We start from the raw sequence: 15,798 nt of genomic DNA, 5'->3' as shown, positions 1-15,798 counted from the left end.
GGATGAATCAGTTTCGGTAAACGTTCTCACAAATGTATCGATTAGCCTAAACTTCCTGGCTCACAAATGCGTAAAATACCTAATCTATCAAACCGTTTCGTACTTCAAAAACGCCTCTGGTTTCTATCACATGACACAAAAACCAGCGGTGGGTTTACATTTCAGAATTCACCAACTCTCCGAAACGTCTGAATGGCGACAGAATAATAGTAAAATAAAATCACAAAATTCAAACGTAGCCTAATAACTTTATCAAGAAATCTCATCGAAAACTGTCAAATGTCAATGTCCAATAGATTTTAGACAAAAAAATTCTATATAGCCTATCATGACCAGGCTGAAGTTATCATGCTGAAACTAGCATACGGACATAGGGGCCTATGCAACATTTTAAGTAGGCCTAAAATATAGTGCTAATGTTTAGCACCGCTTTTCAATTTTTAATCAGGGTAAAGCCCAGGTCATATTGTCAGTCTCTTACTTGAGTTGCTCAGTTCTGTTTACCAATGTTTATCACAAACATTAAAGATAGGTTTCCTTATTTTTTAGTGTCAAATTAAGCAAACTATTTGATTAATGGGTGTTTCTTATGAATTATCATGTATTCTTAATAATATCATTATGTTCTTATTGCATATAATTAAGTTTTAACCAATCATTAATGTTTAAGTATGTACAGTCTGGATAAACAAATACAAAAAAAGACTTTTTGACCTTTTTTCATCTGTCACTCATTTGAATTCTGTTGGTAGGCCTAATTATCTTTTAATTTAGCTGTACATGTGAGACAAACTGGTATTTATCATTAAAACACCTCTTGTTTATGTTCATATAACTAGCCTATATTAGCATTTTCATTTTTATAAATGAAAATAAGGGCACGCATCTTTAAAGGTTGATATATTTCCTATGGCGGCTAAAATACAACGAAGCTCTTATTGTATTCAGAGTATATACGCAATATGGTAGGTGTCTTTGTTGGACGTTCTTCAAACGTCAACTAAATAATAAAGATTTTATTGATGATACTAAATTACAACAAGAAGTAACAAGTTTAAAAAATTTTATTCAACAACAATTAGTCAATGTAGTAGATAAAACTCAATTACAAACTTTAGATGATAAGATTACAAAGCAAAAAATAGATCTTAAACAACTAATAGATAATATTAATCCAGGTATAAGTGAAGACAAATTACAAACAGAACTAACAAATATTCAACAACAAATACAAAACATAGACGAAATCAAAACCTATATTCATCAACAAATACAGAACATTGATGATAGTGTTATTCAACAACAGATAACCACTATCAATAACCTAGTTTTAAAACAGGATAAAAATATACTAGCATTAGAAAAAAAGTTTCTCAAGAAAGAATCATATTATTTTACTCTTCCATTTGGAAATTTGAGAGATTACGATGCTTCTATTACTGATAATATTGATAGATCAAAAGACTATGAATATAAAAGATATGGATTTACAGCAAATATAAGAGTATATTCTGTTCCAAATTATACTATTTATCCCAAAACAATTTTTGAACCAGATGATGTTGCACATCATCAACCAATGTATTTTAGATTTCGAGGAAAACTTACAATTGAAATAACTTTTCCTTTTCAGGTAAAAGTTGATTCAATATTCTTCAGACAAAACCCAGGATTTTCATCTAAACCTCAATTTAACGCTCGCAAAGTTTTTCAGTTTATCAATGGTACAACAAATGTAGAAACTAAAGAATTAGAAATTAACGATGAAAACACCAAGAGACGACACTTATATGAAATTAAAACGAGTAGAAAATATATAGATAGGTTTAGAATGTTAATCATACCAGATAATGAAAAGATGTACTTTCATTGAATGATTTTAATATGTTATTGGAAACGGAAACTCCACCATCAGCAATTATTATTAGAAATCCAGAACCAGAAAAAAAAAAGATATAATCACTTATCAGTTTTTACGAGCAACAGACTTTGAATACGTAAAACTATATTTTGTTGATGATAATGATATATTTACCTCACTCGATATTCATAAAAGTCAACAACAAAAAAGTTTTTTGATAAGAGATGATGCATTTGTTACTATGTTTTTAACTATTAACACTAAACCAAAATTTTCAGTTCATCTGAATAAGATTAATGATTCGAAAGAACAAATATCCTTAGTAAGTATGCATTTTTTTTAGTGATTTAGCTATATCAGAAATTCACTTAATTTAATTACCTAAAAATGGAACTCGAAAGTAGAAAAAACTATATGATAGAAAAACAAAATGAACTAAAAGAAAAACTAAAACAATTCAACAAATGTAGAAAAACATGGAGTAAAATCGATTCTGTTTTCAAAACATTAAGTACAGTTTTAACAATAGGGATAACGGTGGCAACAGCCGTAACCGGTGGATTAATGCTTCCAATCATCGTCCCAACAGTATTAGCCTCGTTCACTGCCGTTCAAACTTCATCTTGTGGTTTGATTACTTTAGGTTTTACATCAAAACAGAAAGCTTATTATAAAAGGAAAACAAAAATTTTAAATACATATCTTAATAAATTATTCATTTTTTTCGAAAGATCGAGAGAGGATAAGAACATAACCATTGAAGAATTAGAAGAATTCAATGAAATTTTAGATAAATTTGATGTAGAAATATCATCAATAAAAGTTAAAATTCCTAGTTAAAAATAGTTGCTTTAAAAATATGAATAAATTTATATCACATAAACTTTTTTCCAATGTTATTGAGCAAGTCGTTGACGAATTTGTATCATTTAACAGAAAAATTGAATTAGATAGAAAGGTAACTCATGATGGAAAATACCTACAAGACATAAAATTTGTAGGTCCTGATGTCTTTTGTCGAATTCTTCATGTCGCTGGATGGTAATCATGCTAATTCGAATATTTCTTATTGGTATTTCACAGGAAAAATGATTTTCCATAAAAACCCTAGTGGTAATCAAAGCTCATTATGATTTATTTTTTTTTCGAGACAATAAAAATTCCTAGTTAAAAATAGTTGCTTTAAAAATATGAATAAAATTGAAATTGTAGACGATAAAAAATTCATACCAGTGAAAATTTTAGACAAGATTTTAGACAAGACTATTGACAAGATTATCTCTGATGAATTAAAAAATATGGATAAATTCATATCAAATAAACTTTTTTCCGATGTTATTCACCTTATCTCTAATGAATTTATTTTTGTAGGTTTTAATACCAAAACTTTTCTCAATTTCTTCGCTACAGTGGATGAAAAATCAGATGCCTCCAATTGGTATTTCACAGGAAAAATCATTTTCCGTAAAAACAATTTCAAAGAAATAAAAAGATCAAAAAAGGGTAGTGGTGAATATATCGGTATAAATTGTTATATACCGAACGATGGATGCTGCTTTGTAAAGTGCGTAAATTATGTTTTGAACAAAGACTAAACGAGAGAATTTCAAGATTTCATCAACAGTTTTCAAAAATCAAACAGAAAAGGAGTTATGACAACTGCTAGAATTTGCGAATTCAATAAGAAATTTAATACTAATTTTCAAATATATATGCCCAAACATAGACATTTTCAACCACAGAAAGTAACCGAAGAATTAGATTGGGTTTTTTATTTACACAAAGATCATTTCTGTTTGATAAGAAGAAATAACAAAGCTTTGGGCATTAAAGAAATAGAAGATAATTACGATGAAAACGTATGGAGAACTTGTGAAGATGATAATGCGGTAACGCAAGTTTCACTTCTAAAACTAAACGTTTTTCCAACCATTCCCGATTATTGTTTATACGCATGGGATTGCGAAACCTATTGCGAAAAAGAAACGAATAAAGCCATTCCTTATTGTTGTACTTTAGTCAATTTGGAAAAACTGAGGAAAAGATTAGATGATTATAATAATTACTTACGTGATTTAAGTGATTTTAATGAGACTCTAGATTTTAAGCCGTCAGATCCCATTTCAGAAGAATTTTACAACAAACTCAAGACTAATATAGTAGAAATATTTGTAGGTACAGATTGTATAGATCAAATGTTACAACGTTTAGGAAAAGTAGATCAGAAAAGACTAACTTTAATTTCCCATAACGGCAGTGGTTTTGATAACTGGATCATGATCAAAAACGTAAAAAAACTAACACAGTGCCCTTTAAAAACAGCTAGAGGAATTCTGTCTCTACCTTTAACTAATTCATTCACTGATGAATATTTACAGAAAAAACGGAAAAGACAGAAAGAAATAAAGGGTAACTCTAATTATTTGCAAAATATTAATTTCACATGTTCCTATCAACACGAATCATCTAGTTTGGCAGCATGGGGAAAATCATCTAATCTACCAATGAATTTGAGAAAGATCGAGGATATTAATATTGCAAAATACACTAAAGATAATTGGGAATCTTTAAGACACGAATGGGAACCTTACGCTAAAAGAGATACTCTATGTCTCGGAGCTTTTTTGATAAAATACAATCAAGCCATGAAAAAAACTGTCTTCCAAAACGTTTCCAATAATCTAACGGCTCCTTTATCTTTAAAGGGTTGGTATTATTTATATCATTACGATAAAGAAATGGTTGAAGAAGAATGGTATGAAAGTACTAGAATGGTTCCGAAACATACGGAAAAACAAAACGTAGAAAAAGTTTACTCGCATACTCACCCTTTTATAAGATATTTTATCAGACAAAGTATTAAAGGAGAAAGAGTTTCGGCAAATCGAAAATCATTTGAAACGAATAAAATGAATGAGATCTGCGCCATATTAAAAGAATACAATGAAAGTGACACTGAAGGAATAATAGATTTATTCAAAGAATACAGTGTTAACCCAAAAGATAAAACGGAAGTTCACGCTAAACTCAAAGAACTGGACTATTCTAAACTGATGGCATTTGACGCTAATGGGTTATACGCTTCAGCCATGACAGAAGGTGAATATCCTAAAGCGGAAAGTGCAAGAGCGTTTCTACTAGAAGAAGAAAAAGAATTTGTAAAACTCTTCAATAAACAAAAATTCAGACCTAGAACTGCTATTTTAAAAGTTTGGTTTGAATATCCCAAAAAAATGTTCTTTCAACCCATACCAGCTAAAGATAAAATAACTTTTACGAATAGAATAGGTCAGAAGGAAACTGGCACTAAAATCAGGTTCAGAAATGGTTTCTGTCACGACGTTTTAACATCAGTTGATATTCAAGAAAAAGTGAAATCCGGTGGTAAAATTATTAGAATATTAGATGGTATAGTTTACGAAAAAAATTTTAAAACTCCACCATACAGAGATTATATTTTAATTTTGAAGGAATTAAGGAATAAATACAAAAAAGGAGATATGGTTGCTAGTAATTGCATGAAATTATTAGGTAATTCCTTATACGGTAAATCTATTCAGAAGGATATAAATACATCGAGACATCTATGGAGTGAAGCGACTTTTAAAGCCAACTTCGATTCACACGTCAAAAGCTATGAAAAAGTAAATGATAGTCAATATATAGTTGAGATGAATGAAGAAGAAAAAGAGTTTGTTCCTCCAAAGGATTTTACTAGATTAACACCCACTCATTTAGGTGCATTTATATTATCTCACAGTAAAAAAATAAGGAACAATTTCATTCACGTCATAGATGGATTTTATATGCCTGAAATATACTATACAGATACCGATAGTTTATACATTTCGTCTAGTAATTGGGATAAATTAAATGAAGCTGGGTTGGTGTCTGAAAACGAATATAGCAAAGGGAAGAATGATTACGGTGATGGTGGAATCATATTTGGTTTATATTTAGCGCCAAAAGTAAAATACAATATCATTCTAACTTTCGATGGTGTTTTAAAAGAAAAGAAAACGTTTAAGGGTTACTCTAACTATAAGATTAAGGTAGAAGACTACATTCAATTAGCTAGTGGACATGACGTAACGAATGAATTTAAGAAACCTTGGGTAAAAAGTTTTACTAATGGAATAGTTATTCCTAATGAAAAACAAAAGAAAGTTTTTAGAAGTTATCTGAATCTCGTTAAGAGAAAAACACCAAACAGTGAAGGAATTATGTATCCTTACAACAATAAAGATGAGATGTGTTTGGATGAAAACTATGAATTTGATGATTTCGATTATCTAACTATTCAAGAAGAGAATGAAGAGTGTTATTTTTTTTGTTTTAAATGAAGTTAAATAACAATTTCCTCGTTACCAAAATCTATAAACCTATTTTTACCATCTTTGATTTCCAGATTTATATCTTTAATCATAAAGGAATTAAGTGGTAAATACGTCGTTTGAAATGGTTTCTGTATAATTCTATATCCAATAGGAACAGTGAATGTTGGAAGACTGTAAATAATCTGACGTTAAAGTATTCAATGAATTTTCTACGTTGAAATCAACTTGACTATTATTTCTTACTATCAATTTTATTTTGTTTAGATTCAAATTACCTTCGAATTCGATATTGTTTTTACCATTGACGCTTCCTGCATATTCAGATAAGTATTCGTTAATGGCTATGTATTCGTAGCTTCCTGGTAGTAAACGTATGGTTTTGAATGTAACTCCGTTATCTGTTGATATTTTTATTTGGTTATTTTTTTCGTTGATATTTCTAATGGAATTGTAAACAGAGAAATACTTTAATCCCAATTCATATTCTTGATTGCGATCGAGTTCATACTCATAATCTAGAGATAATTTGATGTCTGATTTATTCGAGGTGATGACGAATAGTTGTTCTTTATTTGACATTTTTTAATGACTATTTTCAATCACGCTTTTATAATCGTTTTTATCTATGATACCTTTCTCTAGAAGTCTTTTTAATATACAATTCACTTCATTAAATTGTCTGTGCGATCGATGTCCTTCCTTCATTGCCGCTAATATTACTCGTAATCTATTAAGCAATTCTTCGTTGTTGTCGGATAAAAACGTTATGCCTTGTCCACTTTTTTCTCTAGCTATCAGGTCTTCGAATTCGTCTATTTCTTGTATGATTGGATTAACATCTGAATCCTCTTCATCAGGAATAACTTTATTTAAATATGTTTCAACTGCTTTCAATCTTCTTGTTTCGGGTCCCGACTTTCTTATTGCATCTAGAAATTTGGAGTATGCTAGTAAATCCTTGTAATCGGTGCCAATATACCCGCCATTCATTAAATCTATTAATCCTGTCGTTAATGTAAATATTAAGTTTTTTGTGTCGATTTTGAATATAGGGGAATTTGCCCTAAATCTAATTCTAAATCCATTAAACAATAATCCCTCATCATCAATGATTGGTGTAATACTCTTTAGTAAATCTGCTTTAGGGTTTGAGAAAAGACGATTTATATCATCTGATGTCCTAATTATGATTTCATCATCTTTAATGGGATATTCTATTTGATGAGGTTCTATAGGAGCTATAGGTTCTATAGGAGGGATGAGTCTCTTTTTAATATCCTCTTGAGATTTTAATATGGGTTGAAATAGAGTCTGTAGATTTTCCGTTAATCCGAGTTGTTGTAATCTGTTATTTTCAACTTGGGTTTTTATTTTATTCTTAGCTTTGATATATTCTCTATTTATTTTTAAAATATTATTCCAATCCATTTTTAAAAAAATAAAATTAACATATATCGTTCATAACTCTTTCACCCGCAGGTTTTCTAGTATTTACAAATACATATCCATGATCATCTGGATATCTCCATTGAGCTTTACAAACCTTTTTAAATGCATCTCTGTCCATTCCGTGATTTATCGATTGAACGATTTGAGATAAATCTTTGTCGTTTAATTCAAATAATAAAAAACAATTTGCATTTTTTCTAATGAACATAGAATCCATCCCGTAAAAAGATTGGGATTGGTATATGCAGTGACAGTTGTGATGTCTTCCTTTCGTGAAGAATTCTTGTTGAACGGCTTGATTTCTTTGCGCCACGCAGTCGTCAAACAACATTGAGACAAATCTAGATCATTAACATTTTTCGTAAGAAAAACTTTTATATCCGTTGGTTTCTTTCCTTCGATGTAGTTATCTAAATATTAAAGGTAGGGAAAATATAAATCCACCTTCTTTTGCATTCGCGTCAATTCTTTCTAAGTCTATATCGTCTCTGACTTTACAATATTTGTATTTATCAATAAGTTTTTTAGTTATGCTGATTTTTTTACCATTATAAGTTATTGTAGTTGGTGAAGCTGTTTCAATAGCTTCTATTATTTTCATAACTAAAGTTTCTGGTTTCATTTTTAAATGTGTATATTTTACTCAATTCTTATCATTCTTCTATCTGCTATTTTAATTAAATGTTAAATAATAATAAACAATAACCTGTTACATCTCCTTGTGTTTTTTCAATATGAATATTTATGTTCACTCCTGTTTTGAAAAGATCTTCTTGGTGAGCTGAAAGATCAAAACAGAAGATTGGATGATTAAGTGCAAAATCTACATATTCAAACTGAGGTAGATTTCCGAATAATTCACACACATTTTTATAGTTTCTATACAAGTCATTATAATCCTTTGTGGTTGGATTAATTGTTAAAGGTTGGTTAGGATAATTATCGTTGTTCAATCTTACTTGAACTTTATGGATTAAAGGATCTTGAGTTTGGTTCATTGCCACTCTAAAGACATTATTGTTATTCGTTTGAGAATCTGGTAAGTTCTTGAAACCAACTATTAAATATCTTGCTGGTTTAATAGTGTTAGTGATTGGCCATGTGGTGGATTCTCCAGTTAAAGTTATGCTACCTACAGTGTTACGATGAAGAAAAGCTATTTCAATATCTTTAGTTAACGAGTTGAATATTTTCGTTTCTACTTCAATTGATGGTGTTATTAACGGTATGAAAAGTTGGAGATTCGTTATTTCTAATTTTACATCTGAACCATTCTCTCCAAAGAATATCTTATCGTCGTTGATTTCTCTTTGAATTTGAATTTTATATGTTAAGCCTATGGAAACTTTTCTATGTTCCAATAGACCGAGTAAAGGATATAATTTCCAATTTACGTAATTACCCCACCTATTATTCTCAACAACATTATTATACTGAAGTACTCGTTTTTCGAATCCATGATTAACTGCTCGTCCTACTCTTTCTATCGTGTTTTGAGCAACAACTCTCACTCTAGCTAAATCGGCATCATTTGCAAGATTTCTTACCGGTTCCTTTAAAATACTTCCATCGCCAACATCGGGTATCCAACCTGAGACTGAATCGAAATCGTTAGGATATAAAACTGTTTTCAACATTGTGTCGAATTCCCCAGGATGTTTGATTGTTTCTATCAGATTTGAACCAGCTTCCAAAACCATCTCGCTAAATAAAGATGGAAAGAAATTGTTTTCTAACGTTGTATTTGTTTGTGGAACTTGATTCTGAGTGGCGTCTTTGATTTTGAAATCGCATCTGAAATAAGCATCGGAAAGAAGCAACCAATTCGATAATGAATTTATTTCGAAGGTAATTCTACCACCATCATTCAATTGGGATTTAGAACCAACAGTGGGTGAGATGATAATATAATCCTCTTTTTTCTTGTTAAATGAATAACGAATTGGATCGTATAATCTAAAGATTGGATCAAGTATTTTATTTGCCATTTTTAAGGTTTAAAATTTGCTTTTTTGATGGAATGTAGGAAATTGATTGAAGGTGTTTTTAGTGTATGAAATGTAGGGGGTGTAAGAATTTATGTAATGTAGGGAATATAGGTGTAAGAATTTAGGTCTTTTGCTGTAAGAATTTATGAAATGTAGGATGTTTAGGTTTTTATGTTATGGGAGCTTTCAATTAGAGGCGCATTTTCCCCATGAAATGAAATGGAAAATAATCAAAAAACGAAAAATTTGTAATTCATTTCTTATTCAAATAAAACCTCAAAAAAGTCGTGTAATGAATAGAATCATTACATAGTTGTCAACATTTCTTTGGCCAGTGACGAATATCAAATATGGATATTGAAAAATGGCAAATTTTTTCCAATGGTCTCCTTTGAATGCAATTGTTGGTGCCATTGAGGCCCTGAGATGTCAATCTAACACATTAAGGTGTACAATGGGGAGAAGCCCCTACAAAGTTAGGCATGAAAGTACCATTATATTGGAATTTTAGAGATATTCACAGGTCTGAAGGCACTATGTTATTGAGTTTGTGCCAATTCCATCCAAAAATCTGCCCCATTCCAATTACTGTGAACTGTGCGAAAATTGGCCATGTAGGGGCTTCGTCTTTGACTGGCCAGTCCGCCAAATTGGATATTCGTCACTGGCCATATTTGAGAAATTACAGGAATAAAAAGCATTTCTCCCCATTATACACCTATATATGTTAGATTGGCATCTCAGGACCTCATTGGCACCAAAAATGTCATTCATAATTCCATAGCAGAACATTTTTTGCATATTTCAAAAATTGGCCATGTAGGGGCTTCCTCATTGACTGGCCAGTGACAGAGTTAGGCATGAAAATACCATTATGTTGGAATTTTGGAGATATTTATAGGTCTGAAGGCACCATGTTATTGAGTTTGTGCCAATTCCATCTCAGGACCTCAATAGCACTAACATTGCATTCATAATTCCAAAGGAGACCATTGGAAAAAATTAGCCATTTTTCAATACCCATATTGGATATCCGTCACTGGCCAAAGAAATGTTGAGAACTATGTAATGATTCTATTCATTACACGACATTTTAGAGGTTTTATTTGAATAAGAAATGAATTACAAATTTTTCATTTTTTGATTTAATTACAACAATTACAATCAATCCAAAAAATTAGTGTATCCATCGGCCATAAAAATTGGCCGGCCACTGAAGTAATGACGAAGTGTCAATTGACCAATGCCGCATTTGAACATCCGGTTTTGAGGCTTATTTAGTGTTAAATCCCTTTGACAAGGAGCAATTGTTGATTTATATTTCCGTTAGTTTCCGTGAATTTCCGGATTATGTAATGAAGTAGGTCACGTTACCTTATATGGTAAACGTTTAAGAATGCAGAAGTTGACTTTACAGCTCTTAAGAATACAGTGGTCGAACTTACATCTTTCACCAATGCAAAGTCAAGAAGAAATAGTTGATATTGTCAATAATGCAAAGTTAAGAATTCATTTTCGTAAAGGAAAGTTTGAATGGTGTCTGATGTGAAATAAAGTTTGAAAAGTAGTACATTGACTTTTTGATTTTAAGCCCAACGCAGACGAGGAACATTTCTGTCGACGAACATGAACATCGAACAAATATATTTGTTTTCCGTTATCCGCAGACGACAAACATAATTCCGCAGACGACGAACATTTAGCTTGAACAATACACCAGTGTCACGGAAAATCACATGACCTTAAAATGGCGACGTCAAGAAGAAAATGTAAAGTTGCGTTAGCTATTTTATTAATTTTAAAAAGACGCCAACGTAGACGGCGAAATAGGAGCATTTGGGTCCGTACCTGGATTCAGCGTCGTAAAGAGCATGGTGTGTTCGGCAACCTTACAGGAGCTGTCGGCTGACGACCCAGAAATGTATCGGCGATATTTTCGGGTTGACAAAGATGGGTTCAACACAATATTGAGGTTGATTGCGCCCAATATTGAGAAAAGAGACACAAACATGCGAAAATCGATATGTCCAGCAGAGAGACTTGGTGTTACTCTAAGATATTTAGCTACAGGTTAGTAATCCAAAAGTGAAATAAATTATAATATCTATCATTTACTAGGCCTATGGCTTGCATTTTCCCCAGGCCGCAATTTACTTTTGGTTCCTAAAATTAAAACAATATTTCATGTCCCTCTACCCCTGCAGGTCTGCTTGCGGAGCATTTTTTTCTCAAAATAGGAACGGCTCTTTGAAAAATCAAGCACACGACATAAACTTTATCGTCGTATCTACATAGGCACTATAATTGTTTTAGATGACGATTGTATCGTTGAATATTTCATCATAAGTTTCCACACAATCTCTTATATAACTACCTGTGACTGTTTGAACATTCATCCGTCTAGTTGATTTTCATCATTCAAAAAAGAGTCAAAAAGCATACAAAATCTTAACCAAACCTATACATTTTTTTCAGGAGAGACATTTCACAGTTTGACGTTTGCCTACAGAATAGGATAAAGAACTATTTCCAGTATTGTTGCAGAAACTTGCTTGGCTATTTACAACTGTCTGAAAGATGATTACCTTCAGGTAAAAGATGTACAAAAAAATTAAAAGGCCTACTGCCATTAAAAAGTTATATTTCAACTGGACACTATAGTATTACTGCTACTTGATTGCCACTTTACCAGAAAATATTTTTTTCTGTTAATGCCAAAAATTATATTGCTGCTACTACAATAAAAAATAATACACTGGCCTACTAACCATCTAAAATATTTTGTTTTTAGTTATAGCAACAAGGGAATAGGCCTACTAAATGCACTAAAATGTGTTCTAGAGTGAAGTATAATTCAACTGCTCCGAAAACGAATTTGTCATGTTTGGTTGGGAGAAACCTATTCCTTGATTATATTTTGCCAGTGGAATAGGAGGGGCACAAGAGATAGGCTGAAATTGAGTCATTTGTGCCTGAAATATGGCATTTTGGATATTATTCATGGCTAGAAGCCTGGTTTTTTTCATTCATTGCAGCCAAACTCTGCGTCACATATTGTCCAAATGCAGAGCATGGATCATTTAGAGCTGTTAATGTTGATTTTTGTTGATCTTTTTCTTTATCACCAGAATCTAATGATTTGGCTAGGGCAATAAGTCAAGGGCAATAACTCAAAAACCGTCCATTGAAAATGCGTCAAATTAGAACTTGTCCGAGATCTCATCAATTCCAATGATCACACCAAGTTTCATCAGAATCGGTTGAAAACTGTAGCGTCAATCCTGCTCACAAACTATTTTTAACAAATTTCAACACGTTTTAACTGGGCAATAACTCAAAAACCGTTCATCGAAAATGCGTCAAGTTAGAACTTGACCGAGATCTTATCAATTCCAATGATCAGACCAAGTTTCATCAGAATCGGTTGAAAACTGTATCTTCAATCCTGCTCAAAAACTATTTTTAACAAATTTCAACACGTTTTAACAAAGTCAAGGGCAATAACTCAAAAACTGTTCACCGAAAATGCGTCAAGTTAGAACTTGTCCGAGATCTTTTCAATTCCAATGATCACACCAAGTTTCATCAGAATCGGTTGAAAACTGTAGCTTCAATCCTCCTCACGAACTATTTTTAACAAATACTGAAGCGATTTTACAAAGTCAAGGGCAATAACTCAAAAACCGTTCATCGAAAATGCGTCAAATTAGAACTTGTCCGAGATCTTATCAATTCCAATGATCACACCAAGCTTCATCAGAATCGGTTGAAAACTGTAGCTTCAATCCTGCTTCAACGCGTTTTAACAAAGTCAAGGGCAATAACTCAAAAACCGTTCATAGAAAATGCGTCAAGTTAGAACTTGTCCGAGATCTTATCAATTCCAATGATCACACCAAGTTTCATCAGAATTGGTTGAAAACTGTAGCTTCAATCCTGCTCACGAACTATTTTTAACAAATTTCAACACGTTTTAACAAAGTCAAGGGCAATAACTCAAAAACCGTTCATCGAAAATATGTCAAATTTGAACTTGACCGAGATCTTATCAATCTAAAGCATCACACCAAGTTTAATCAGATAAAAACTGTCATCTCTATAGTGCTCACAAGAAATGTTGACGGACGGACCGACGGACAGGGGCGACGACAATATACGACCACATATTCATGATAGCTACCGGTATCGCTTAATTCATCTTCTACCTCTTGACTGTCCGCTTCTGAATTCGGAGTATCAGGACGCGAAGCCTGAAAAAAGGACCACAAAATAATGTATTGAGCAATGACTTTTTTATTTTTCAGGTGCCCCCTACTGAAGAAGAATGGCTGAAAATCAGCAAAGATTTCGAAGAAAAATGGAACTATCCATTTTGTTTGGGTGCATTAGATGGCAAACACATCTCTATCCGACAACCAGCAAATTCTGGTTCAACATTTTTCAACTATAAACATTATTTTAGCATTGTTCTATTCGCACTCGTAGATGCCAACTATAGATTTGTTTTCGTTGATGTTGGGTCAACAGGTCGCAGTGGGGATGCAGGCGTTTTTCGGATTCGGCACTTAAAGAAGCAATGGACTCTGGCAGTGTGTCATTTCCGCCACCAGGAGACCTTACAGAACAAATAATTGACGAATATAACAAACCGCCAAAGTGTAATTATCATATAATTGGGGATGATGCTTTTCCATTGCGGCTAGACTTGGTAAAACTCTATCCAATGCGCAGCCTTACCAAAGACCAACGCATTTTCAACTACCGTTTTTCGAGAGCAAGACGCGTTGTTGAAAATGCGTTTGGTATTCTTTCAAACAGATTTCGCCCGTTTCTCACTACAATTTGCCTTGATCCCGACAAGGTGGAAAAGGCTGTGCTAGCTGCTTGATGTTTACACAATTTTTTGTTAGACAATAATCAAATTCAGACGGGTTTGGTTGATCTTGAAGATATTGAAAATCATCGTATGATTCCCGGAAGCTGGAGAGAAGGTTTCTCCTTACCTGATATAGAACCAACGACAGCCAGACACTTTTCGCACAGTGCTAAAGGGCAGAGAGAGATGTTGAAAATCTATTTTAATTCAGAACATGGAAGAGTTCACTGGCAGGACTCTATGATTTAATCTACATGTATTTGTCATGTATCATCTGAATGTATCAATAAAATAAAATTTTAGATATCTAAAAAAATATTTTTTAACACCTGGAGATTCCTGAAGACGAGTTCAGAAAATCTAGGTTTTTTATCAGCCACTCGTCTTTTTTGCTAGCGCTGCCACTAGGGGGTGAGCGTCTAGCACGATTAAATGCTGCCCTGATAGACGTCATTTTCTTTTTTATATCATCAACTACAAATATAAGAATGAGAAGAAAATGATATACATGTGAAATTATTATGGCAAATTGTCGTAGGCCTATATTATGCTCAGTCTCTCTTTGTGTACATGTAAGTATTTTATCGGGAAGTTTAATAAACTGTTCATGGCAAGCTCATATTCACTGAAATAATTTCAAAATAAAACCAGGTATCACACTAATTAGTTTAAGCGTCATAAGCCGCCTGTTTTGCAAAATTAACTGAACTGGAAAAAAACGCTGACAACACAACAATTTAGGCTAAGCTAGGCCATGTTTGTATTATTTATTGAAAAATATCTCCCTTTGTTGGAAGTCTAAAAATTTTAAGTTTATATCGATGTTGGTAAAAAATACACTACAGTCACACGAGGTTGGGCGAAAGGAGGTAAATTTACCGGTTGTTTCCATGGCTTGTGCTATTTCTTGCATCGCATCGTACTTCCTTGTTCCTATACCCGAATAGTCGGGCGAAGAAATCATAAACAAACAGGCAGATTGCGACCACATATCTATTAAAATCTGCTCCTTCTCCACAGTCCAAAATTTTGTGTTGGCGGATTCACTGGACGTCGCCATTTTGAGTGTCATGTGGTCTGGCTTCGATCGCTGATTGGTCTTTCGTCGATGAATGTTCGGCGCTAATGTTCGTCGTTAACGCAGACGGCGAACAAAGAATTGTTCGGGAGGCGAACAATTTTAAAAAATCAAACATGTTTGATTTCACGAACAATTCTCACGAACATTTTTGTTCGTGTTTCTGTAATCCGCAGACGGTGAAAAAAATGATCGAAACAAAATTTTTA

The 15,798-nt window shown here is 32.6% G+C and overlaps 4 protein-coding genes across 4 annotated transcripts; 2 read left to right on the top strand and 2 right to left on the bottom strand.

The window, feature by feature from the left end:
• Positions 1-3,513: 3,513 nt before the first annotated feature.
• On the top strand, positions 3,514-6,204 carry LOTGIDRAFT_154981 (hypothetical protein; the record flags this gene model as incomplete). Its single annotated transcript, XM_009065490.1, has 1 exon — positions 3,514-6,204. One exon carries the CDS (start codon positions 3,514-3,516, stop codon positions 6,202-6,204), a length of 2,691 nt encoding a protein of 896 aa, XP_009063738.1.
• A 2,120-nt stretch (positions 6,205-8,324) lies between these two features.
• On the bottom strand, positions 8,325-9,635 carry LOTGIDRAFT_154980 (hypothetical protein; the record flags this gene model as incomplete). The annotated part of the gene is made up of 1 exon (XM_009065489.1): positions 8,325-9,635. The coding sequence occupies one exon, from the start codon at positions 9,633-9,635 to the stop codon at positions 8,325-8,327; it is 1,311 nt and encodes a 436-aa protein (XP_009063737.1).
• Positions 9,636-11,554: 1,919 nt separating this feature from the next.
• Positions 11,555-11,710, top strand: LOTGIDRAFT_107819 (hypothetical protein; the record flags this gene model as incomplete). Its single annotated transcript, XM_009065488.1, has 1 exon — positions 11,555-11,710. The coding sequence occupies one exon, from the start codon at positions 11,555-11,557 to the stop codon at positions 11,708-11,710; it is 156 nt and encodes a 51-aa protein (XP_009063736.1).
• Positions 11,711-14,833: 3,123 nt separating this feature from the next.
• Positions 14,834-15,571, bottom strand: LOTGIDRAFT_154979 (hypothetical protein; the record flags this gene model as incomplete). The annotated part of the gene is made up of 2 exons (XM_009065487.1): positions 14,834-14,985; positions 15,391-15,571. The coding sequence occupies 2 exons, from the start codon at positions 15,569-15,571 to the stop codon at positions 14,834-14,836; spliced, it is 333 nt and encodes a 110-aa protein (XP_009063735.1).
• Positions 15,572-15,798: the final 227 nt, after the last annotated feature.

Source organism: Lottia gigantea (assembly GCF_000327385.1).
Source record: "Lottia gigantea unplaced genomic scaffold LOTGIsca_7, whole genome shotgun sequence".
In the NCBI taxonomy this organism is placed as follows: domain Eukaryota; kingdom Metazoa; phylum Mollusca; class Gastropoda; family Lottiidae; genus Lottia; species Lottia gigantea.
The sequence above is the reverse complement of the archived record's forward strand: the minus strand, read 5'-3'. Positions and strand labels throughout refer to the sequence as shown.